Consider the following 23,811-nt stretch of genomic DNA (forward strand, 5'->3'; position numbering starts at 1 on the left):
GGGATAAGGTGGAATGTTAAAAATCAATTGAACTGAGATTTTCAATGACTTTTTTTATATGAATAAGATTGTAATTGAATATTGACTGATTTCTTTATGGTTTTGAAGTGGAATTTATTTATTGCAGTTCACATCTAACTTATTGGTACCATTTTTAGAAAATACTTGTTTATCATTTGAGGTGAAATATTCTATTACATACAGGCACTTGTGGCAAGGGGTCACAAGGTGTTATTGTTTTAATTACAATTGATCTAGTGCACATCGATTAAAATGGGATTGAGTCTATACTGTCACATTTACAATTTTTTTTAGCTGTATATTAAATTTTCAAATGAAATATTATTATATACATGAAAATATATTTAGATTTCTTAGGATATAATAGATATTTTCTTGCCTTGAAATGATTGACAATAGAACTTTTGTTTTTCAAATAATATATTTATTTATTATTTCATAACAATATGTGCAACTTAATTGCAATCTGCAGTTGTTTTGCACTTCTTTGTGGCTCTAAGGTAACAACAGTTAATGGTATTTAGTAAAAATGGGAAAATGTAAAGAAATAAAGAGGAAATTCTTGAAGCAAATTTTTAGTACAATAATATTAGCAAATATCTCCTGCCCCTACCCCTCCCCCTAAATTTAATACAATAATTGTTTAACAGAGGGAGTATAATTATTAAGACTTATAATTAATACCTATTCAATAGTTATTTATTGTAAATTCTTGCACATTCTGTGTGAATCTGATAAAGAATGTTCCAAAACTGGTAGTATATGAATATTACAAGGACTGCAAAAAATACATTTAAAAGTTACTTGATCGAAATCTTCTAATCTATAGAAAATGCAAATATGTCTATGACTTTATTTAAACTTTATTATTATTGTCTTACAGTTTTGCAAATAAAGAGTTATATTCGTGAGTTCAAAAAGTATTATATTCTTCATTATAATTCTTAAAATTAAGTAAAAATTATATAATTTGTCATCATCATTATTATCATCATGATTATTATTATTTTGTCATTCAGTAATTTATGCTTCAAGCTTGCATATTACACAAAGCTTGAAAAGCGTGCTCATTCATTTTCTTTCAAAAGCGTGACGTCAATCCTGTTTACAAATGTGACTGGTCTGGTATGGTCTGTCGATCATGGGAAGAGTTTGAATCAAGGTACCAGTAATCATTGCAATCCAATATTATGATAATCATATATTAGTAATGTTCCAAACTAGGGCATACATCCAGAGGTAGGCCTGTTGCTAGGACCTTGAAAGGGGAGGTTCGTTTTTCTACCAAAATTATGCCATTTCTTGAAAAACTAAAATAGCACTTAAAATTATTTCATACTCATATCATGTGCACCCACCACCCACCACCACCCACCCCTAGCGACAGGCCTGAGAGGGTTCCTAGGGTGCCTGCTTGAGTCTTCCATATGGCTAGAGTTGGGAATCCTGTGAGTGGAATCTCGGACATGCCCCTGCCTGGCTGGATAGTTTTAGCTATGCTCTCTGCTGCGCACCAGTTTTATTTCAAGCCAAACAGATACTTTTTAAAGATTTGATTTTGTGTCACTTTTTAATTGAAAATGTATATGCGGAAGCAAAACGATGCTTGTGTCAATCAGATTTGTATCTCATGCCGCCAAAACTAGTTAGTTTGGTGGAGCTGGTAGTTTCAGTTTTGTCTTAGCTAATATTTCTCAAAGGCAGATCCAGGGGATGGGGTGCACCCTCTCAAGCCCGCAAAGTTCCCTTTTTACTTTCACATGTTAAGGTGTAAGGTGGTCATAAGGTTGCCGTAAAATTCTTCCATTCAAAACAGGGCACCCCTCCCTGAAAAGAATCCTTGGTCCCCCTGTTTCCATATTCCAGACGTTTCAGTCATCATGAGGAAGTGTTTCAGATGTTTTAGACTTGCCCTGACACTATATGAAAAAAAGGAAAAACAAGCTGATTGCTGTTTGGGACTTAGCCCTGATACTTTGAGGCTACATACCACCTTGTTTCACCACTTAGTCTTACAAAATTTTTATTTAGAGCTCAGAAAAAATGCATTCAATATTCTAGGCATTTTTATGCAACCGAATGTTTATGATTAAATGAAAATAACAATTCAATAATGCATTTATCCGTTATTTCATTTTGACAAAATTTACTTTCATTGTTTAAAAAAAACCTGTTTGGGTTACCTGTGGTACATTATCAAATTTTCATAAAATAAAAAAAATTACTAAATCAGTGACTATAGAGGAATTACTTAGCTCAACTTCATGCTGAAAATTTAATTAGACTTCATTTTTTCCTACTGTTATATTTGACAATATTTACTTTACAAAGACAACCTTGAACCACCTTGCATGCCAAACATAGGAAAGAAAATTTGCATATTAATTACTAGTTCTGAAACCAAGGTTTTCACTTTGCTTCCAGCACTAGATTTTTAAATTCCCCTTTAAACGGTTTAACCCCTTCATATATTCCTGTTCCTATGAAAACAGGAATATAATAAATTAGAAACTCAAGCAGAAATTGAAATACTATGAACTTTTTAACTACACATGATTATAAATATACCCCTAATTTATGCATTCAGTAAAAACCACAAGATTTCTGTTAAAACTTAGGATTTGACTCCTTGTTTTAATAGTTTAAAAAATGTTGTGTATACATGATAAATATGGTACATTTTCAGTTTAGTTGAATATTACACTAGTGTTATTCCAAGTATCTTGATTTTTACTATACATTGTTAAATTACTTGGTCTCTATAGATAAAATGACGATTATAAGCTACAGTGTGTGATTTATACAAGCACGCAGTTATATTCTTAGTTTTCGTTTATCTAGTCGTGAAATTTAAAGATTCAAAGTAGAAAACTTAAAAGTTCATGCATGGATCTGAAAAAATAACATAATAGAACATAAAAAAATGCTGATATACAGTTTTGACGCCGAAGTTGGTGGAAATTCAACAGAAGACTCACCAACGCGTTCTTTGTAGATGATTCAAACAAAGACTTGGGCGACGCCATATTGGAACTTCCTATACCAGAAAAAAAAGCTCTAAAATCGTTGCTCTTTTAAACAACTATACAAAAATCAAAAGTTTTTCATTTTTAACATTAACTTAATAGAAAGGCGTCGACCAATTTTAGATTTCAGTAAGGTTTGTGTAAGTATAAGCGAAAAATAGTAGAAAAATCTTCCAAGATCAACGGCCATCCAAATAGCATCGTTAAGTATTTTCCATTTTGGCGCTCCTTTTTAATTCTCGTAATATACAAACGGCTCCAGGTTAGTTTTCAATATAACAGATAAATTAAAGTCACTATACTAAAAAACAGTTTTCTAGGTGTAGATGTTTCTAAGCACGTTCTCCTCGGATTCTTCTGGCGAGTTGAATGTCCTTTGGCATAATCGTTACTCGCTTGGCGTGGATGGCGCAGAGATTTGTGTCTTCAAATAACCCAACCAAATAAGCTTCGGCCGCTTCTTGTAAGGCCCCAATAGCAGCACTCTGGAAGCGTAGATCTGTCTTAAAGTCCTGTGCGATTTCTCTGACCAGACGCTGGAACGGTAATTTTCTGATCAACAGTTCGGTTGACTTCTGATAACGACGAATCTCACGAAGAGCGACTGTTCCTGGCCTGTAACGATGAGGTTTTTTGACTCCTCCTGTCGATGGAGCGCTCTTTCTTGCTGCTTTGGTGGCCAATTGTTTTCGTGGTGCCTTTCCTCCGGTTGACTTACGTGCTGTCTGCTTCGTACGAGCCATTCTTCTTCAAAATTTTGTAAAAAGTTTAAACCTTGTAGAATCAAGGAAATGCTCCTGCCTTCGAAGTTTTGGTTAAAAATAAATTAGTATATTTGATGCCAACGTGATATAAATTTATATGACGAAAGCTACACGCCTATTGGTGCACTTTCACGATACCTGATTGGTCAATTCGAAATTTTCCGCTAATCTGATTGGTGAATTTTGATCCGAAATGAACGTCAAGCTCGATCATTCATTCTGTGACTGAAATGAATTCAGCTTCTGATTTTATTTCTTTAGTTCTTTCTCTAATTTTTCAAATTTTAAAGCATCTAGATCACTTGCACGTTTAGGAAATACTCATAAGACTAAATACTACAGTTATCTTAAGAAACAATATGTAAGAAGCAAAGGTTTTTGACTGAAAATCCCTTCACTGGCCATGAAAGCTTACTTTGTTTGAAATGTAAAATGCTTACATTTAAAATTGCAAAGTTATTCGAAATAACCTTCCGAAATGATAATGGTAAGCTAAAGTAAAGGCATTTGATTAATCTACACAACTAGCATATATAATTAAACATTTTTACGCAGAAGTTTTTGAGTTGCTGGAAAACTGTGCAAAAGAATTTTACGATTTAAAGTTCACAGATGACTTAAATATTACAAGCTAAATATTTAAAAGCCATTTTCCTTCAGCAGTTGTGGTAGCAGCAACACGTGGTGAAAGTATCATTTAAACCAGCTTACTGCTTACTCCACAAAATTTCAAGCAAATATATTAAATTTGTCTTGGAAAAAAAAATGCATAAATTACCTGAAATTCTTTTTTATATCATTCACAATATTATTGTAATCCAAGTCAAATTATGAAGAGTAAGTCATGATAAATGGAAACATAAAAAGTTATCATATATTAATTTTGCAAGCTCTTTTGATGATCACTAGTAGCTGAAATTTCATACTGATTTGGACTATTGAATTGTATCACATTTATCCATCCATGACGATTTTATTAATCTAGATGTGTAAAGCCATATGGATGACTATACCTATGACTCATTAAGTGCTTTTCCTCTTGATAAGTTAATTTGGTAGTGTTTGAAAAAGTGGTACGTCTGGATAAAATGTAAATTATTTCAGATCATCATAATATACTCACAGCTCCCTCACACCAAAATACAACAGCTAGGGTTGACTGCTATTTGCAGTCCCATTAAATTTTCGAAAATATCATTCCAATTCAAGTGAGAGGCTGTTAAGTTTAAAATAAAAAGATTATGAACAAATAGAATGAAAAAATATTTTATAACCTTAAATTCATAGTCTTTTTTTAGATTTTGCTAAAATCACTGTAGTAACTATGGTTACTGAGGTCCATAATTTTTGATGGCTTTGTTTTATAAAGCAGCACAACAGCTGTTTCAGACTTGGGGGGTGGGTAATTTGATATTTTTCATTAGTAAAGTGCACTTCACCTCATTCAGTTCTCCAGTAACCTGCACGTGTTTTAGATGAGGGGAGATCTTGCAAGGTGGTGCAGGGATATGTGTGACATGTGGCATGATACATGAAAACAGCAAAATGTAGGGGAGTGACTACCAACATGTGTCACGTGGTGAAAATGACGTAAATGGTAATGAGATATTATATACATGTAGACACGTGTAGACTCAAAAAGAACCAAAAAAAGTACGATTAAAGGAGACAAGAAGATTCTATAATTTGTTAGTATCTGTGTACGTTTTGGAGGTGCTAACATATTTTTGGGGGCTCAGACGTATTGGAAACCATTTATATAAGGATTGATCATCGGACACATTCACTATGGAGGAATTAGAGCTTAAGATCGAGGAGAAGCTATACACACTGAACGCGGATCAACTCGCAACGCTTGGGGAGTTTCTTAAAGTGGATATCAGCGGCCAACCGAGTCGCCGATATAAAGTTAAGAAGCTGAGGGAACGATTCGAGTTGGGCACCGAGGAATTTGAAGGGGACGACCTGCAAAAATTCCTAAACGATGTGTGGGGGATCGTGTCCGAAAACGTGAGTAACGTGGATGTTGCAGCGAGCAGTACTCAGGAATCAAATACACATGCTGAGATTCAAAATGAGCAGTCTGTATCTAAAGAAACACCACTAGCAGCTGAAGACAGCGTGAAGGAAAACACCAATTCTGTATCTAAAGAAACGCCACTAGCAGCTGGAGACAGCGCGAAGGAAATCACCAATTCCAACGTTGCTAATGCGTCAACGCCAATGACTCAGGATAGTGTAAACAATGCCATGAGAGAATTACTCAATTTAAACCTGAGGAGAGATTTTAAAATAGCCGGAACGATTGGAGGGGACAGTAAGGACAGAGTATCGTTTGTTGGACTAATGCGACAAATAGACAATGCTTTAATGAGGGGACATAAGGAAAACGAGATAGTCGATGCAGTCATTCGAGCAATAAGCCCGAATTCGAAGCTGAAAGACTATTTAGAAATGATGACAGAGATCACATTACAAAAGCTTCGTCAGATCATCAGGGTACACTACCGGGAGAAATCGTCAACGGAACTATACCAGGAGTCAACAAATCTAGTACAAGACACAAAAGAAAGCCCACAAGACTTTCTGCTACGAGCGCTTTCACTGAGGGAAAGAATAATCTTCGCATCTAAAGCTGACGACTCACTGAAATACGATGCAACTTTGGTACAATCTCTGTTTACTCATGCACTTGAAATTGGCTTGCGTGACGAGACTGTTCGCAACAAATTCAGATTTGTTCTTAAAACTGGCGAATCCAGCGACGAGGAACTCATGGAGACACTCAATAAAATAGTTTCCGTGGAGGGAGAGAGGCAACTAAAGTTCAACACAAGTCGCACGAGAAACAAAGTAACTGTGTCTTCAATAAATGACAACAGCCAAAAATCAGCCAGAGAAATGTCAAAGGTTATGTCAACTCTTGAAGCGTTGCAGGCGCAAATAGCCGAGTTAAATGCCAAGGTCCAAGAACAGTCAAAATCTAGTGCGTCGCCTAACAATGATAAGCCAGCGAAAGAACATCAAAGAAGAAGAAAAACATGTAAGGATTGCGAACAAAGAAACATCAGCCAATGTAACCATTGCTTCAAATGTGGTTCGAGCGACCATTTGGCTCGTGGATGTAAACAGCGTAACCAGGGAAACGGACATCTGCTGCCACCGAGGGACAGGGAGTAGCAGATATTGACGTGTCCCAATATTCTACGATAGCGAGTAATGAAGAAGACGCCGAGTGGGAAAGTGGAATATTCGTCAGTCATCTAACACCAAAGCAACGGACATCACTGATTAAACTGGTTGGAAGTAAGTGCACAATTTCTTGCTCTTTGAATAATGTACCTTGTAACGCACTGTGGGATACTGGTGCCCAAGTGTCTGTAGTGTCAAAAGATTTTGTGATAACCAATTATCCGACAGCAGAAATACGTCCATTGTCAGAACTTATTGGTGATTCAAAACTAGACTTAAAAGCCGCTAACGGAACCCAATTTCCATTTGTGGGATGGGTAGAGATTGATTTTGAACTGAATGATTCGAACGATTCCTGCCATGTAGCTACACCATTTCTGGTATCACAAAAACCTCTTGATTTGCCTATCATTGGATTTAATATAATCGAAGAAGTCGTTAATAACTTTGTTAGTCAAAATGGAACTGATGTAAATATCTTGAATTCTGTGTTATCTTCTTCATTCATTGGAAATGCAAGTAAAAATGTTGCGGGACTTATTGACTTTATACAATCTACTAGCCAAACGGAACTGTGTAACCTGAAAACTGTTAAACAAGATATTATTATTCCGATGAATCAAACAGTACTTGTAACCTGTCGTGCAAATACCGGAAGTCTTGATGTCAATGCACCAGCTTTGTTTGAACCGGAAGTGGACGGGACAATCCATTCCGGTCTTGAAATTAATGAGACTATCGTGAGCTTAAAACGCGGGAAGTCTTGTCGAGTAGAAGTTGAAGTAAAGAATAACTCTAAACATGATATCTTCCTGAAAAGCAGAACTGTACTAGGCAAACTACACCTTGTACGCTCGGTAACGCCCGTTGAAGTTAAACTCGCAGAAGAGAAAAATGTACGTCGGTCCGGTGTTAATGGTATTAGAGCGGACAACAGTTCAGCTAAATCTAGTTCAGTGTCGGACATCTTGAAATCAAATTGTGACGAGCAAGCTATCTTAACTGGCCCACTATCGGAGATTGATCTCGGAGATCTCACGGAAGAACAAAAAACGTTAGCTACAAAAATGCTAATTGAAGAGGAGGAATCATTTTCCAAAGAAGATGCAGACATCGGCTGCATACCAGAGTTGCAAATGAATCTTCACCTGACGGCTAACGACCCAGTGAATCGAGGATATTCTAGGATCCCAAGACCATTGTACGCAGAAGTCAAAAACTATATTGAGGATTTGTTAAATAAGGGATGGATTCGTCAATCCAGGTCATCATTTTCTTCGCCAGTAGTTTGCGTCAGAAAGAAGGACGGTGATCTTCGCTTATGCGTAGACTTTCGTGAGCTTAATAAGAAAACTTTTTCAGATCGACATCCACTTCCACGCGTACAAGAAATCCTGGAAAGCTTAGGTGGTAACCAGTGGTTCAGCATGCTAGACCAAGGAAAAGCTTACCACCAGGGCTTTATTTCAGAAGAGTCAAGACATCTTACGGCTTTTGTTAGCCCCTGGGGCTTGTACGAATGGGTTCGAATCCCATTTGGCCTGAAAAACGCCCCAGCCGAGTATCAAAGATTTATGGAACATTGTTTAACGGGACTCAGGGATGAAATCTGTATCCCCTATATTGACGATGTTATCGTTTTTAGCAGCTCATTTGAGGAACATGTGGAGCATATTCGCCTCGTTTTGCGCCGTCTCCGCGAACATGGCGTGAAACTAAAGCCTAGGAAGTGTAGAATGTTCAAAAGAGAGGTGACGTGTCTCGGTCGAATCGTGTCGGCGGACGGGCATCGACCTGATCCTACTCACATCAAAGCCGTACTCGCACTAAAGAAGAGTCAACCAACATCCGTGTCCGATGTGAGAAAACTGTTAGGACTGTTAGGTTATCACCGGCAATACATACCTAACTTCTCACAAACTGCGAAATGTTTATTTGAGCTTTTGCAGGGGCCAAAACAGACAAAGGACCGTACAGCCTCATCGACTGTAGTTAAATGGGAAGAACGACACCAACAGGCTCTCAACAGCCTTATTGACTCTTTAACGTCACCACAGGTCCTTAGTTACCCAGACTGGAACATCCCTTTCGTCTTGTTTACAGATGCGTCCAAAGATGGTCTGGGAGCTGCATTATACCAGGAGCAGGACGGTAAATTGAAACCGATTGGTTTCGCATCACGTACTCTAACACCCGCGGAATCCAACTATCACATGCACTCAGGAAAACTCGAATTTTTGGCGTTAAAGTGGGCGGTGTGTGAACATTTTCGAGATTACTTATATTACGCACCCAAGTTTACTGTATACACAGATAACAACCCTCTGACCTATGTCCAGACTACTGCAAAACTGAATGCTACAGGTCACCGCTGGATCGGGGAGCTTACGGACTTTAATTTCACCATAAAATACCACCCTGGAAGTTCGAACACCGTCGCTGATACCTTAAGCCGAATGCCAATGGACATGGGACAACTCGACACGTGCTATAATAACACCACATCACGTGACGAAGTCAACGCAACTCTTGTTGGAGTAACAGCATTAGGAACTGGAGACACCACGTGGATAGCTTCAGTTACAAACCGGGTTGATGTCATGGATCAGCCATCATTGATAGATGTTGATGGCAGCCGAATAACAATTAGCGACTTGAAGATGGCACAACAAAGTGATCTCTCCATTAGCAGAGTCTTGGAGCTGAAACGTGTGGGACGACGCCCATCACGTCGTAAGTTAATGACTGAATCGCGGTCGACAAGAGCTTTACTGAGAGAATGGACGAAGCTGGAGGTGAGCGACGACGGTCTGTTACGTCGACGAACAACAAATTATAATCAACTGGTCCTGCCTCACTGTAAGCGCTCTTTAGTCTACAAAGAACTCCACCAAGAAATGGGTCATCTGGGTGCAGACCGAGTGATTTGCCTGGCAAGGGAACGGTTCTTTTGGCCCGGGATGCAAGATGACATAACTCATTTCGTCACTAAGGTATGTCACTGCCTCAAACAGCGTCGTCCTCAACTTCCGACTCGTGCCCCGATGCAACACCTGACGTCATCGTCGCCCTTCGAACTTATTTCTGTTGACTTTGTTCACCTGGAGAAGAGCGCCGGCGGCTTCGAGTACATATTAGTCGTCGTTGACCACTTTACAAGATTTGCTCAAGCGTACTCCACAAAGAATAAGTCTGCCAGGACTGTCGCTGACAAAATCTTTAACGATCTCATCCCACGCTTTGGGTTTCCAGCGAAAATTCTTCATGACCAGGGGAAAGAATTCGAAAACCACCTCTTCTCGCAACTGGAAAAGTTAAGCGGTATCAAACACGCCAGGACTACACCATACCATCCACAAGGAAATGGACAAACAGAGCGTTTCAACCAAACGTTGCTGGGAATGCTGCGGACCTTGCCAGAGGACAAGAAAAGCAAGTGGAAGGATTCCGTTAACAAAGTTGTCCACGCCTATAATTGTACCCCACATGCTAGTACAGGTTTTTCGCCGTTCTATTTGCTCTATGGCCGAACGCCAAGATTACCTATCGACCTAATCATCGGTAGAGAGGTTGAAGGTGCATCTCTCCCCCAAAGAGAATTCGTTAAACAATGGAAGTCAACGATGCAATCAGCATACGACATAGCCCGGAAGCATGTAGCAAAGTGTAACGAGAGGAGCAAAGATTACTATGATCGTCGACTTAACTACACGGAGCTTCAAGCAGGAGACCGTGTCCTGGTTCGAAACCTCACGCCTCGAGGGGGACCAGCCAAGCTTCGTTCGTACTGGGAAGATACTGTATACGTGGTAGTAAACCGAAAGGGGACGGGCCCGGTGTATGAAGTGAAGCGAGAAGACCGCGAGGGTAACTCGAGACTCCTGCATCGAAACCTGCTCTTTCCCTGCGACTACCTAGAACCCGCACAGCACGTCCAACAACAGCCAGCACGACAACGCCCCATACAACAGGAACCAGAATCACCTGATGACTCTTCTAACATGTCAGATAGTGACATTGAGGATATTCATGATGAACAAGGTGATTCTCTACAACTGGAGGGGGAGAGATCTGAAGTGGAACGTCCTGCAGGGGAACACGATGCAGTTCAAGAGAACTCAGCAAATCAGGTAGAGACCACGGCGCCACCTGAACCAGAGCATGGAATAGGAAGAACAGGTAACCAGTACCCACGAAGAGCACGTGCTCCACCTGAACGGTATGGGTTCAACCAGGTTCACAGTGTGCAAATACCACCATACCAACAAATGGTATATCCCCCAAGCCTGCCACTCCAGTATAACCACGGCATTTACCAGATGCAGTACTGCGGATTACCTTGGCACCCAGTGAATCCTCCTTGGCACCTGTTGAACACTGTACCTTTGGCTTATGGATAGCCGGCAGAGATATTCACATACTCATGTCATATACAAAAACATAGGAACACTTATGAACACTTAGTATCAAAAAAATAAAAATAAAAAAAATCATGAATTCTCTTGTAACGCATCATAAGATAGCAAATGTTAGGGTGTTGTAACCACCAGAAAATTAATTATGTATGATAATTAGACACAGGAGCAAGAAAGTGAGTGGAAAGAGCGAGGAGTGATATGGCGCTGGGACTGATCACCCCGGTATTTATCAAGGAGGTATCGCTAGGACTCACTAAGCTTTTAAAAAATGGTGACCTTTCAAAGCAGGGGAGAGTGTCACGTGGTGAAAATGACGTAAATGGTAATGAGATATTATATACATGTAGACACGTGTAGACTCAAAAAGAACCAAAAAAAGTACGATTAAAGGAGACAAGAAGATTCTATAATTTGTTAGTATCTGTGTACGTTTTGGAGGTGCTAACACATGCAAAATCTTTGGTGCACCTGGCTTTGTCGTTTGATGAGAGAATAAAAGGGAAGGTTGAGATGGGGGGAGGGCAGCTGTAATTAAGAGGGGGAACTAATTAAGGGTATACACCTTATCATCAGTGTTGAATCATTAATGTTTATTAATTCTAAGCTAGATTAGTCAGAAGGGGTGCACGAGCCAACACCCCAAAGACAAGTGGGCGTATTGGTTCATGGACTGGGCTACCTGTTGTCTGAGCCAGATATCTTGGTCAGCGTCTTTACCCTGAGGCTTTCAAGATGGCGGATACGAAGCCGCTATGGGAACTTCAGCAACAATTCTCATCAATTTTTTAACGCCTTCCTCTTGATCTAATTCACAAGCGGCTACGAGAATGTATAACCTAAGAAGGCAAGCTCCCTTTACAGATTTCTAATGCCATGATCGAGGTTAAAGCGCGGATGGTGCGAAGCGCTGTTTACCTCGCGGGGGAAACGTTACAATGTGAAATTATTTTCACGAATGTCAACGAGGATTCAACTGCTCTGAAAAACTCTAAGGAAGAGAAAAAGGAGCCTAAAGTGGAGCGTCTCGCTTGGGCAAGCGTGCAAATACACTGTCAATGTTCAGTGAATAGTAGCCGTATTGTCATCCCACAGAAAAATGATACTTCGACAGTCGATCTCACGTCTCCAGTGGTGCTAAAATCCAGCACAAGTTTTGCACCATCGAGAGGTTCGAACACTCTAAAACATTAATCATTAAATTTCCTATCTAGCTACCTCAAATCTTTTTACATGTTAAAATTTTTGTCTTGATTTTGTTTTACAAGGTGAACAAGGGCAGTGCTTAATGGACACACAACCAAAGATCTTGTTTTGCGACTTAGAGCTCGCACCTGGCGAATCTCGAACTTGTGAGTCAATGTTTGCGTTTTATACATAGCATAGTATACTCAGCTTTGTCCGCATAACAGCTGATAACGTTCTATTTTTATATAATTGTGAAAATAAAAGAAACAAAAAGAGGATTTTCTACAAATATAAACAAGTTCACAGTAAATTATTCATGTGTATTTAACAAAATGATCACTTCTCCTGATCAACGGAAGTGATAAAAACTTACTCCAAAACTTCTCTTCTGTACTAAAATTATCCACTATTCTGAAAAGCTATTTTGATATTTAGTTGCTTTTTCTCCAGAAATAGATAAGATAGTAATTTAATAACTAATTGGGGTAACTATTCTTTTATTTATAAACGCATTGGTTCTGAATGAAATTCTTGCTCTCCGATGACGTATCACCAACAGAGCCAAGAACTCTTGAATCTTGCCTGAAAATTTGTCTCATTTTGTGGATGTTTTGGCTATATTTGAAGGAGTTTGAAAGTTTCTTTTCTTTTAAAAAACAGCTGATATTACTAAAACAATTTCACGTTTGGTTCCCTATTACTCTATTTATTTATTTCATTATGTAAATAAAAAGAGCTTTGCATTTGTTCAATCGAATTAATTATGTTTTTTTAGATGGATTCGTTCTGTTTTTCAATAATCATTCCCACTGTAAATTTGGGTATCAGGTTTTTCAAACTATTTTAAAGGGTTGAATAAGATTGCCTTTTATTATTTTAAATAATTTTTGGACTGAATGATTCTGATTTTAAAAGCTTTTAAAAATTACTGAAAATTTTCATATAGTTTTTCATCAGAAAGTGGAAAAGTTAATAAGATTGCATTATAGTAAAGGATTTCTTTCAGTCAGCTAATGGACCCTTCTCAAAACTATCTTGATGTGAGACTAACATGGAACTCCAAAAGATATCACTTTTTTTTTATATCAAATTTGTGGCATTTCTTTTGTAAGTCCAAGTTAACCTTGCATCCAAAGTAATTTTGAGAATTCATAGACAAATTAGAGCAACCATTATTTTGGACATGATTGACAAAATAGAAAGTGTGCAAAAGTGCTGTGTGCTCTCACATAATAAAACTTAACATTTAAAAACAATTATTTTGAATATATATGGTTACAATTAAGCATAGAATATGGCTAAAAGTGGGACAGAGGGAGGGAGGGGCAGAGGTGGAAATAAAACACATCATTAAATCCTGTTTTCATTTTTTTAGTTTTATACAGTGAGATTATACCAGCTGATGGACCACCTTCATTCAAAGGATATGCCGTCAAGTATTCTTATAAAGTTACACTTGGAACCAGTCGTGTTAACTCACAATTCAAGCTACTCAGACTTCCACTTCGTGTTTTGACTGTGCGAGGTAAATAAAAATTTGTCATAAAATCTACATTTTTTACGAGAAAAGTTTACTTTGTCTCATTGAAAACGTTTAGCCAACCACAGACAAGTATGCATCCTAGTGTATATTTTAGGGAGGGAAGGGTGGGGCAACATGAAAATTTACCCCCTTGTGACTTGTCTTTGAATGTTACCAAACATTTATCACAGGCAGCCCATGCTATTAAAAGAGCGCTTAAGTGCAGAAACACAGGTTGTCTACTGGTATGCACTGCCGTAGGAATTTTAGGGAGGAGAGGGTGTGGCTAACTGCAGTAACATTATCTAGAATTACTTTCATGTGACAACTTCCATTGTTGCCAAAGGTTTAACACAGGGAGCTCATACAATGGATAGCACATATAAAGAAACACTATTGTGAAGTTACTAACAGCTTAATTAACTAACGCAGAAGTTAAAAGCATGTTGTATAGTTGCTCCCTTTATTTGCATTGCAGGGAGCATGCATGGTTTCTTGTTCAGGCTCTGACAATAAATCTTGGTTAGATAAATTCAATAGACCATTTTCATTTTCTTATCTTTTCAGGTTTAACTGAAACAGAAAATTTCTTTGGTTTACCAGAACAGACTTCCAACCCATTTTTAGAAAACAAAGCAAATAATAATTCACTTTTAGATATAGCAGTTGATTATTTAACTGCAGTTACTTCGAAGAGAAACTCTCGTAAGTAACATTTCAAACTCTAGCTGACATGATTCTTATAGTGCAATGTTGTTTGGGGACATCAGAAGACTACTGGGTGGCCAGGCATGTACCAAGAACAAAAAAGAACCATGGCTAATAAGCTATGGCTTAAAGATAGCCTACCAGAAGAAAACTAAGACCGTTGCAAATTTGATGCAACCCAAAATTCAAGAAATGAGTTGTGACTAGACTAAAATTGCAGGCTCTGAGAAAGCTTCTACAGTGCAGGCACTTGAACCATGAACACTTCAAGGTTTTTTTGGCATGTTTTCATAACTATCTAATCACAGCTCTCTGAAGAAACAAAAGAATCAAACATTCTTAGGCACCATCCAATCACAAAAAACAACGAAAAATCTTTAGATGTTTTTTTAATTTTTTGCTTCTACTTCCCCTTCCCCTCCCACTGGATTAGAAATCAAGAAAAGGAGGCTCTGAGGGAGCGTGGGATACAAGTCCACCTTTAGTATCCCATTGTGATGATGTCAAAAATAAGATAAAGAAATAACCATTTCCTTTACTTCCCAAACTCTTTTCTCTTTTGATTTTAATCCTTCCATTCCTCGAATATAAGCCCCCCTATTTAACCTATTAAAAAAGCGCTTATAAAATAGATAAGCCAAAGGCTTACAACTGGTATTTGATGGTTTATTATATATTTTTTGTCTTATTATGTTTTTGTTATATTTCAGATGTGTATAATATTGTAAGCAATAAAGGACATGTAGGAAAATTCTGTCTTTTTAAATCAGCATATCGAATAGGAGAAGAAATTGTTGGTTCATTTGATTTCACTGATACCCTTATTCCTTGTGTAAAGGTAAGAACACTGGAATGATCGCACTCCTTTTCATGCCACATTAAAGCAATCAAGCAGCCAATGAATTACTGCAGTTTTTCAATATTCTGCAAACTCAGACATTCCAATGGCTCGTTGTGAACTCGGTTTTTCACTGCTGTCAATCCAGTAAAAGGTACCAACTTATTATTTTTGATTGACAGCAGCGAAAAAACAAATTATTTTCATTGTGCAGCCTTGTAACTATAGAGTTCGCAGAATATAGAAAATTGCAGTATTAGTTTCAAACATAGTTGCTTTTCAGAAGGCTGTAGATAAACTTTGTGATATACATTTTTCCAGCCCTGTGCCAATTGATTATGTATTTTTCTTGCAATTTGTTTTTTTACTTCCCAGTATACAGTAACTCTTCAAAGCGAAGAACACATTCCAGAAGAATATCGACCACCCCACTGTAAGAATTCAGGAGCAATATACACATCTTACTGCTCTGTTCAGGAGTACTGCTTGCATGCCAAAAAGACACATCTTGTTCTACCTGTTCCTGTTACAGTATGTCCAGAATTTGAATCAGATTTAGGTAAGCTGCCACCAAATGAAACCCATTTGCCATTCAGGTAGTATAGAGGCTTTGCACCAGAAACTTACATATGACTTATATTTTACAACTATCACTCCACGCAAAAGGCTCTTCCATGAGGTTTGTTCCACATGCACAACCACTACATTCATTATTTACAACACACAACACTCAACTCACATGATAATTCAGACTTATGGAGGGGGAAAAATCTGAGTATAACTGAAAAAAACCCTCATGGGAAAGGAGAGAACAACACTCAAACAAACTCAACTCACATACATGGCTCAGCTGGCAACTACACAGCAGTGAAAGACAGCACTGTAAAAAGACAGTGAAAGTCAACACTGTAGCAGTGCATGCCACCTTTTCATGAGAACTCAAATTCTCGAAGCACATGCAAGAATCATTAAACGACTTTACTCACATGGCATGGCTTTCTTTCTTTCTTTCTTTCTTCCTTCCTTCCTTCCTTACCTTCTTTCTTTCTGTCCATTTCTTCATTCTTTTCTTTTACTCCCTTTAAAAGTTGAGTTGAGAGTCTTGTATATAGAAAATTCAAATGTAGTAAGGAGTGTGTATGGAAGGTACAAAAAAAGCCTTCTGTGAATAGATAAAAAAGATTTATTCATTTTTTTCAGTTTGTCTAAAATGGAGACTTCATTTTGAGTTTGTACTTGCAAGTGGTGTTCTTCCTGCTGGAGCAAGTCCTCTTCAATCAACATATCCTCAATTAGACACTGCAACATGGCAAGGGCCTGCAGACATAGAGACTGAAATAATGACTTGGGATTTCCCAGTCAAATTACTAGCAACAAATCCACTACAAGCATCTTCAATTTCTATGATAAGGACTTCAAATTCAATGATGTTTTAGTATTATATCAGTTTAGATACATGGAGCACGCATATAGCTGGGTATATCTCATCTTCATTCTGCTTATAACGTCTGCCAACTACACCATTCTCGATACTCATGTTTCAAGTCAAAATAGTCACTATGGTTACTATCTTATGAAGAGCAAGACCTATTTCAGGAAGTGCCTTTCAACATAATAACCAATTCAACTTCCAATATTCTGGTTGAATGGCCATGATCAAGCACAAACCATTTGGAGTCAAGGCTCTGGGAGAAACAGTATTTTTAAATTGTGATTATTCTTTAGTTTCCCTGAAGCATTTGCTCAGATTGTTTTGTGCTTGATCACACATGCAACCAAAATATCAAAAGTTGGCTATTGTCATAAATCATTTACAAAGACAACGATCTGCAAGGCAGCATACTCACTGGCAAAGTATCATCTAACTAGTTTTCATACATAATATTATATAGGATAATTAGAGCATAAATAAATTATTCCCACAGCTAAGACAATCTCAGACTGTGTTAGCTGTCTCTCAATATTTGTTTTTCTCTGCCATCAAGCAAGACATTTTTACCTAATGGCAGGTCTCAAGATCGCCTCCTACACAGACATCCAAAAGGTCTCTTAAATGTTGTGGGACAGACCCTAAGGACGTTTGCGTAAGAGGCTAGGCTTTCGAAAACAGCTGGTCAATGGCCATTGTTGCCTCTTTGGGCAGTTCTCTTGACTGGTTGCCACATTGACTGGTCACATGTTGATTAGTCCAAAATGGCTGGTTATTTGTCTGACCATTGATCAGCCGTTTTGTAGTCCTGGAATGCAGCAAAAACAGACTAGGGAATTAAGCAACCCAGTTAATTGTGTGATATTAGGAACCCCAGTAACTTTTCTAGGTACGTGGACATCAAAGTGTATGTAACATTTTTATATTTTAATTTATAAAATATTTGAGATATTATTCGCATGCTGATTGGCTGGCTACCTTGTTTATATGAGAGGACTGAGACACGATCAAGCAAAATCGTTCAAAAATGTTTTATAAAAGCTATATAAGATGGCTGCTTATGTCTAGGTACCGGATGGATATAAACACTTTGGGAGCTGTAGAGCACTTGAATAGCAAGAGAAACACTCGGCTATGCCTCATGTTCCTAAGCTTGCTTCTCTAGTGCTCTACAGCTCCCAAATTGTGCTTATACCGTAGTAGAGACATGCACACATTTATATTTCTTAATTATAACCATATGGGGGTCTTGTTTCATCGTCAAGAGATCCTTTATAAATGGCTTGAACCATTTCTAACTGAAAATATGATATAGGATTATATATTACTAAAATACTAAATGTTCTTGTTATTTAATATACAAAATACTAGCTTTTAAGATATCTCAAACTCCCATAGCCTCCTATAAGCAGACATCTTTCTATGCAGACATCCCTTAGTAAGGTCTTTGCGAAAATAGTTGTGGACTGCTAGTTTCGGATATGTCTTGGAAGTGTTAGTTGCGCTTACCTGGTGTGACTTGCTTCAATGCTCTCCTAGCATTCGGGGCTTAAAATAATGGCCAATCAGTCACTAGTCATGATCACAGGCCAAATTAGTTTTAGCTCAGTCATACCTTATTTCTGGCTAAACATCACTGGTCAAAGTGACAGGCAAGGCAAAGCTTTAACCCATGGCCAACAAGTCCCAGCTATGGCTGGACATTGTCTGATGTCTGGCCGTTATTTTATGCCCTTGCATTTAACATGTGATTACAAAGAGTGAAAACAAATATAATGAAGAATAGAAATTTATTAAACAGGTGAAGACTATTCATTATTAAAAATGGTTTTATTTTTGGAAAATGTTTCAAATATATGATTTCTATTACAGCTCAGTACATTATGCATTTCATAAAATAATGCATTCATAATTTGTCCATTCATAATGTAACCAATTCCAACATTTAGTTCATTTCTTGACCAGACTTAAAGCTGCAAATTCTTGTGAGATCCTCAAAAGCAAAAACTAATTAATGTCCATATGTCCTGCATACAACTTATCATTTGTAAATACATTTTCAAAAGGTCAAGTTGTCTTCAATGTTATTCAGGGCCTCCTCTCTGCAAAGAATTATAATTTTTTGAGTAAATTGTGAATACCTCCCTGAAGGGTGGGGATGGGAGAATTCCAATGCAGTAGGGCTAAAGGGGAGGCTCCAGACTCGTAGCTAGTCGTGACTCATGCTTTTTCATGCTTTTTTAATGCGCGCGGTGGCTTTGGGAAGGCTTTTTTCCCGTCCTTCCCTTGATGCACCGAGTACTCTCTAAATCCTTCCCATTAACCATAGCGTGAGATCAATAAGACAAGTGAAGCGACTGGGTGGCTCTGAGGAGAGTTGTATGTGAAATGAGTAGTTCCAGGAAATATTCATACCTGCAGTTTCCATGTGGTAGGGAGACTCCAAGGAGGGTATGCTGGCTATTTCCAGGGTATATCCGTACCTGCCCATGGAGGGGGAGTTGTATGTGAAATGTGTAGTTCCAGGAAATATTCATACCTGCAGTTTCCATGGGGTAGGGAGACTCCAAGGAGGGTATGCTGGCTATTTCCAAGGGTATATCCATACCTGCCCATGGAGGGGGGATTAAAATTCTCAAGGGTAAAGATGGTCTGGGGATCATTGCTTTTACTAAATTATAGTAATATTTTTCGCTTATTGATCAAAAATACATAATCTCTAGAAGTGTGGTTGACACCGTCATTATATATTCATCTATAATAATCTCAAAGACTGTTGTCCAAATATAGTAACAAAGTAAAAGATATTAAAATGAAACGTACCTCGATATACTCCATCTCCTCCCTTGATATGGTTCGCCGTCTGTATCTTTGAGGTAAACTTTCAAATAGTACAGCATCATCAACAGTTGGCAAGCTTTTATTTTCAGAAACAAAAGCCGATGTTGGGTTTAAAGGTTTTAAATGTGGAAGACGCTTACTGAATTCGGCTATCGTTGACGAAATCTCTGGTGTGCTGTTGTTTGGTGACGCTGAAATTAGTACATTTACGCATTCAACCATTGTTTTAACGAGAATTTCATTAACATAACATTAGAAACTAAGCTAAGACTATGGGAGCTGTGTACTTACGATTTTTGTGTATTCTTATTCGATTTGGGAATTTTATAAGCTGGTTGTGTCTTCGTAGTATTTGTCGACCTGTGGACGCCATTTTGAAAAAGTCGGTTCGCTTTGATCGCATGCAATCTCGATCGTTAGGCAGGTCAGTCCGGTCAGTCCAGGTTATGAAACCCGAATTTTTCTTTTTTATATAAATAACAAAATATCAACACAAATAGAAGTGTAAAGATATTACCATTTGATTTTTTAAATATATTTTTTTGTGAATTTCAGGAAAATTTTTATAATAAATGAAAGTCAAAGAAAGAGATTTTGTTACGAATGTAAACCGAACGCTTTCCGAATTGATATCGATTGTCAAAAACCAACATGGCGGACGGAGTTGATGGATCTTCAAGCGCGAGTTCTGACAAAGATTCGTGGATTCCAGCAACACAAAGACCAGATGGAACCTGGAGAAAAGCTCGAAGAGTTAAGGAAGGCTTCGTTCCTCAAGATGAAGTAGAAAAATACGAAAGCAAAGGAAAGCAATGGTTAAATTCAATGCCAAAACTTCCACCAGGATTGCAAGAGCAGCCAAAAATATTGACGAAAAATCAGAAGAAACATGACCGAAAAAAGAATAAAAACAAAGAGAGCCCCGGCATACAAGGTCAGAGTATGGGTTCTTCTTTAGAAGAAGCTACTAAAAAAATGGAGAATATTCATTTGAATTCAGCACAAACAAAGACCACTACTGCAGCTGGCACTGTGTACACCAGCAATCCTAACGAGGTGAAGCAGAAAAAGCTTAAAAATTTGAAAAAGAAACTTCGCCAAATTGAGGAACTCCAAAGTAAAATCGATTCTGGAGAGGTTAAAAATATTGAGGCCAATCAACGTGAAAAGTTAGCCAAGAAGGAAGAGATTGTAGATGAAATTGAAGAACTTGAAAGGGAACTTGGAGTTTGAAGATGGAGAGATTCAAGATTTTCAATAAGAAAGGCTGAAGTTCCCTATAGCCTTTAAAGGCAAGTGTTATTCTTTCATAATAGCTTACTCTTAAGAGCATATCTTGAAGTGGGGCTCCTGTGGTAAAGTGTCTGTTTACCACAGGGAACCCAACAAGTCGTAATATTATAAAACTGGAGGCTGATGCAATACTTCAGCACAACAGTGAAAAAATGACTATGCTACCTTGACCATGTTACTATAGCTACATTGACTAGAACTGTTGGACATCAAACTTCGTTAAAATGACCACAGTCAGAAACCAGACCTTTTGCCTTCTAGAGCCCTAATGAAACACATGCTTGTACCAAGGCTAGGATAGAATGGTCTGTGATCACTAGATCAGAAAAGCCTATCTCAGCATTCCCATTCTCTCCCCTGCTAAGCAGGAAGATAATCTTGAATAGGCCTTTGGTTGAAGTTTAGACAGCTTTTGCCTTTAAGAGCTCTAATGAACAGCATGCTTGTATACCAAGGCTAGAATAGAATGCTCTGTGATCACTATATCAGGATGGCCTACCCCAGGGTTCCTATTCTCTCCCCTGCTAAGTAGGAATATCATAGACAACTCTTTTTCTAACTTTTGCCGAGAGAATTGAAACCAACGAGATCCTTGGGTATGAAAGAAGGAGAAAAAAGAGGAAAAATGGAAGAGTGGAATAGGGTACCCCATGCTGGAAAACAAAACTGGCAGTTCTGTTTTAGGATTTTCTTAACCACTTTTAAATGTTTTCATGTGAAAAGTAATTGCAGCTACAATTAACTTTTTTACAAAGAGTTGAATAGAATAATACTATGAAGACAAACACAAACACATAGACTTGATTGTTTTAGTTGCATTAGTATAAATAATTTGCTCTTGTTTTCATAAATAAATTTCTCTTTCACATCACCATATTAAATTAAATTATCAAATAAATAATTACTTTGCGCTATGTGCCATACTGTGAAAACTTCCAAAAAAAAATTATTTCTTTTTGACACCATTAGAGACTTTTTGATAAGTTTAATAGTCCCCCTAGTTCCCTGCACTATCTTGAAAGGTAGCCGAGCATTTGCATTGAAGCGAGACGAATGGTGAGATTGCAATGACAGAGAAATGTGAATATAGTCCAAGGTGTTAAAATGGTCTCTATAATTGCAAACTCATTGTTTGTCTCGCTTCGATGCAAAGGCAACAGTTAACTTTTAAGATGGCGCAGGGAACTGTAAAGGGGACTATTGCACTCTTTATAGCACTGTACCTCTAGCCAATAGATATGGCACTTCACTTTGATGTTTCGAGATGCAAAGTTTGTAGTCTACATTTATGTAACAACATTGAAACAACAATGTGAAAGTGCTTATAAGATATGTATCTTCACTGGTCCCACAGGTGCAAATATATAAAAAACCTATTAGCATATCTGATCACTCCTCTTCCAACCTGCTAAGGCCGTGTGGTATCTTATGCACTTATGAGTATTTTAGTGGTCTCCCTTTATTTTGTTATTTTCCAACAATAACTTATATATGAGTACAATAGGACCAGTGAATATAGTTTACTAATAATATTGGTTAGTGGGTAAAGAGCATGATTAAAACATTGTCGGAAATTGTGAACAGTATGGTGCACAGCACAGTAAATATAGCTTCCCTTTGATCTTGCTTCTTACATTCTGTTACAACACAGCGTAACTATCCATCTAAACATATGCAAAATATCTCGTAATACCAATCTTATTTTCTTAAAATTATTTTCTTGCTTCCTTATACCCAACCTCACTTTTGGTCACATCAAAATTATATATTGTAATATCGATGCCTAATTGACAATCCTTGCCAACATAAAATTATAAGCTACGCAATATCTTAATATATTGAAAAAACGTTGGTTTTAATCCAATTGATTCACTGTTTACGAATAGCTTGTATAATAACTTAATGATTGCTTGGTAAAAGCATTATTAGCAGTACCAATGCTATATTAACAATAAAATAACTAATTAATAAATCTCTTAAAATATTTTATACATCATCTTGCAGTACTGTAGCTGTGCTAAATTTTGACTAATAATATTATTAAGATGATTTAAAACTGAAAATAATTGGTCAAATCTTGTAAAACAATGATATGATTTTAAAAAATATGTTTTCAAGATATATAAATTAAAAACTCTATGTTTCTAATTAGAGGCTCAATGTTTGTAGTTCCCGTGTAAAGAAAGGGGAAATATTAGTCCCTACAACAGCCGCTATTAGTTTTGTGCGTGACGACACTAATTCGGCTGCCGTATGATGCGCTAGGGAAAGCATGGCGCATGCCTAAACTATCCTAGGGCCTAATTTTGCAGAACATCTTTCTCTTTCTAGACAACAAGAAGGATAGCCAATTTTTCAATAGTTAAATTTGGGTCGATTGATAAGCACAAATAAGGACTTGTTACCATTTACAATATTTGGTGTCCCCAAGCCTCGATTTGAAATGTGTAGAATTGTGCTTCACCACTCAACCAAATATCGAAGTTTGGCTTATGATTACTACTAGCAGAATACATAAAACGATAGCTGGCCGAACAGCTTGATTAACTCTCTTAAATCAACTTTTACTTCTTT

The 23,811-nt window shown here is 37.6% G+C and overlaps 4 protein-coding genes across 5 annotated transcripts; 2 read left to right on the forward strand and 2 right to left on the reverse strand.

Moving 5' to 3' along the window:
• The first annotated feature begins 1,057 nt into the window (after positions 1-1,057).
• LOC116286443 (RAB6A-GEF complex partner protein 2) lies at positions 1,058-18,947 on the forward strand. Its single transcript, XM_089038335.1, has 8 exons — positions 1,058-1,183; positions 12,026-12,589; positions 12,687-12,770; positions 13,982-14,131; positions 14,696-14,833; positions 15,547-15,674; positions 16,050-16,233; positions 16,875-18,947. The coding sequence occupies exons 2-8, from the start codon at positions 12,295-12,297 to the stop codon at positions 17,108-17,110; spliced, it is 1,215 nt and encodes a 404-aa protein (XP_088894461.1). The 5' UTR covers positions 1,058-1,183; positions 12,026-12,294; the 3' UTR covers positions 17,111-18,947.
• Positions 2,623-3,881, reverse strand: LOC116291670 (histone H3.3). The gene has a single exon (XM_031698866.2). The coding sequence runs from the start codon at positions 3,788-3,790 to the stop codon at positions 3,380-3,382; it is 411 nt and encodes a 136-aa protein (XP_031554726.1). The 5' UTR covers positions 3,791-3,881; the 3' UTR covers positions 2,623-3,379.
• LOC148906371 (alpha-ketoglutarate dehydrogenase component 4-like) lies at positions 18,915-20,450 on the reverse strand. Of its 2 annotated transcripts, XM_089038336.1 has the most exons (4): positions 20,236-20,450; positions 19,927-20,135; positions 19,519-19,586; positions 18,915-19,205 (listed from the first exon to the last, which is right to left on the reverse strand). In XM_089038336.1, the coding sequence occupies exons 1-4, from the start codon at positions 20,345-20,347 to the stop codon at positions 19,163-19,165; spliced, it is 432 nt and encodes a 143-aa protein (XP_088894462.1). In that variant the 5' UTR covers positions 20,348-20,450; the 3' UTR covers positions 18,915-19,162. The 2 variants fall into 2 exon arrangements, with proteins under 2 accessions (XP_088894462.1, XP_088894463.1); XM_089038337.1 differs by lacking the exon at positions 19,519-19,586 and having other exon boundaries at positions 20,236-20,424.
• Positions 20,451-20,590: 140 nt separating this feature from the next.
• LOC148906372 (partner of Y14 and mago-like) lies at positions 20,591-21,990 on the forward strand. The gene has a single exon (XM_089037362.1). It carries the CDS (start codon positions 20,596-20,598, stop codon positions 21,175-21,177), a length of 582 nt encoding a protein of 193 aa, XP_088893488.1. The 5' UTR covers positions 20,591-20,595; the 3' UTR covers positions 21,178-21,990.
• The last annotated feature ends 1,821 nt before the right edge of the window (positions 21,991-23,811 follow it).

This window comes from Actinia tenebrosa, unplaced genomic scaffold, assembly GCF_029948245.1.
Source record: "Actinia tenebrosa isolate PJP-AT-01 unplaced genomic scaffold, QUT_ActTen_1.0 PGA_scaffold5__44_contigs__length_20552954, whole genome shotgun sequence".
Classification (NCBI taxonomy): Eukaryota; Metazoa; Cnidaria; class Anthozoa; order Actiniaria; family Actiniidae; genus Actinia; species Actinia tenebrosa.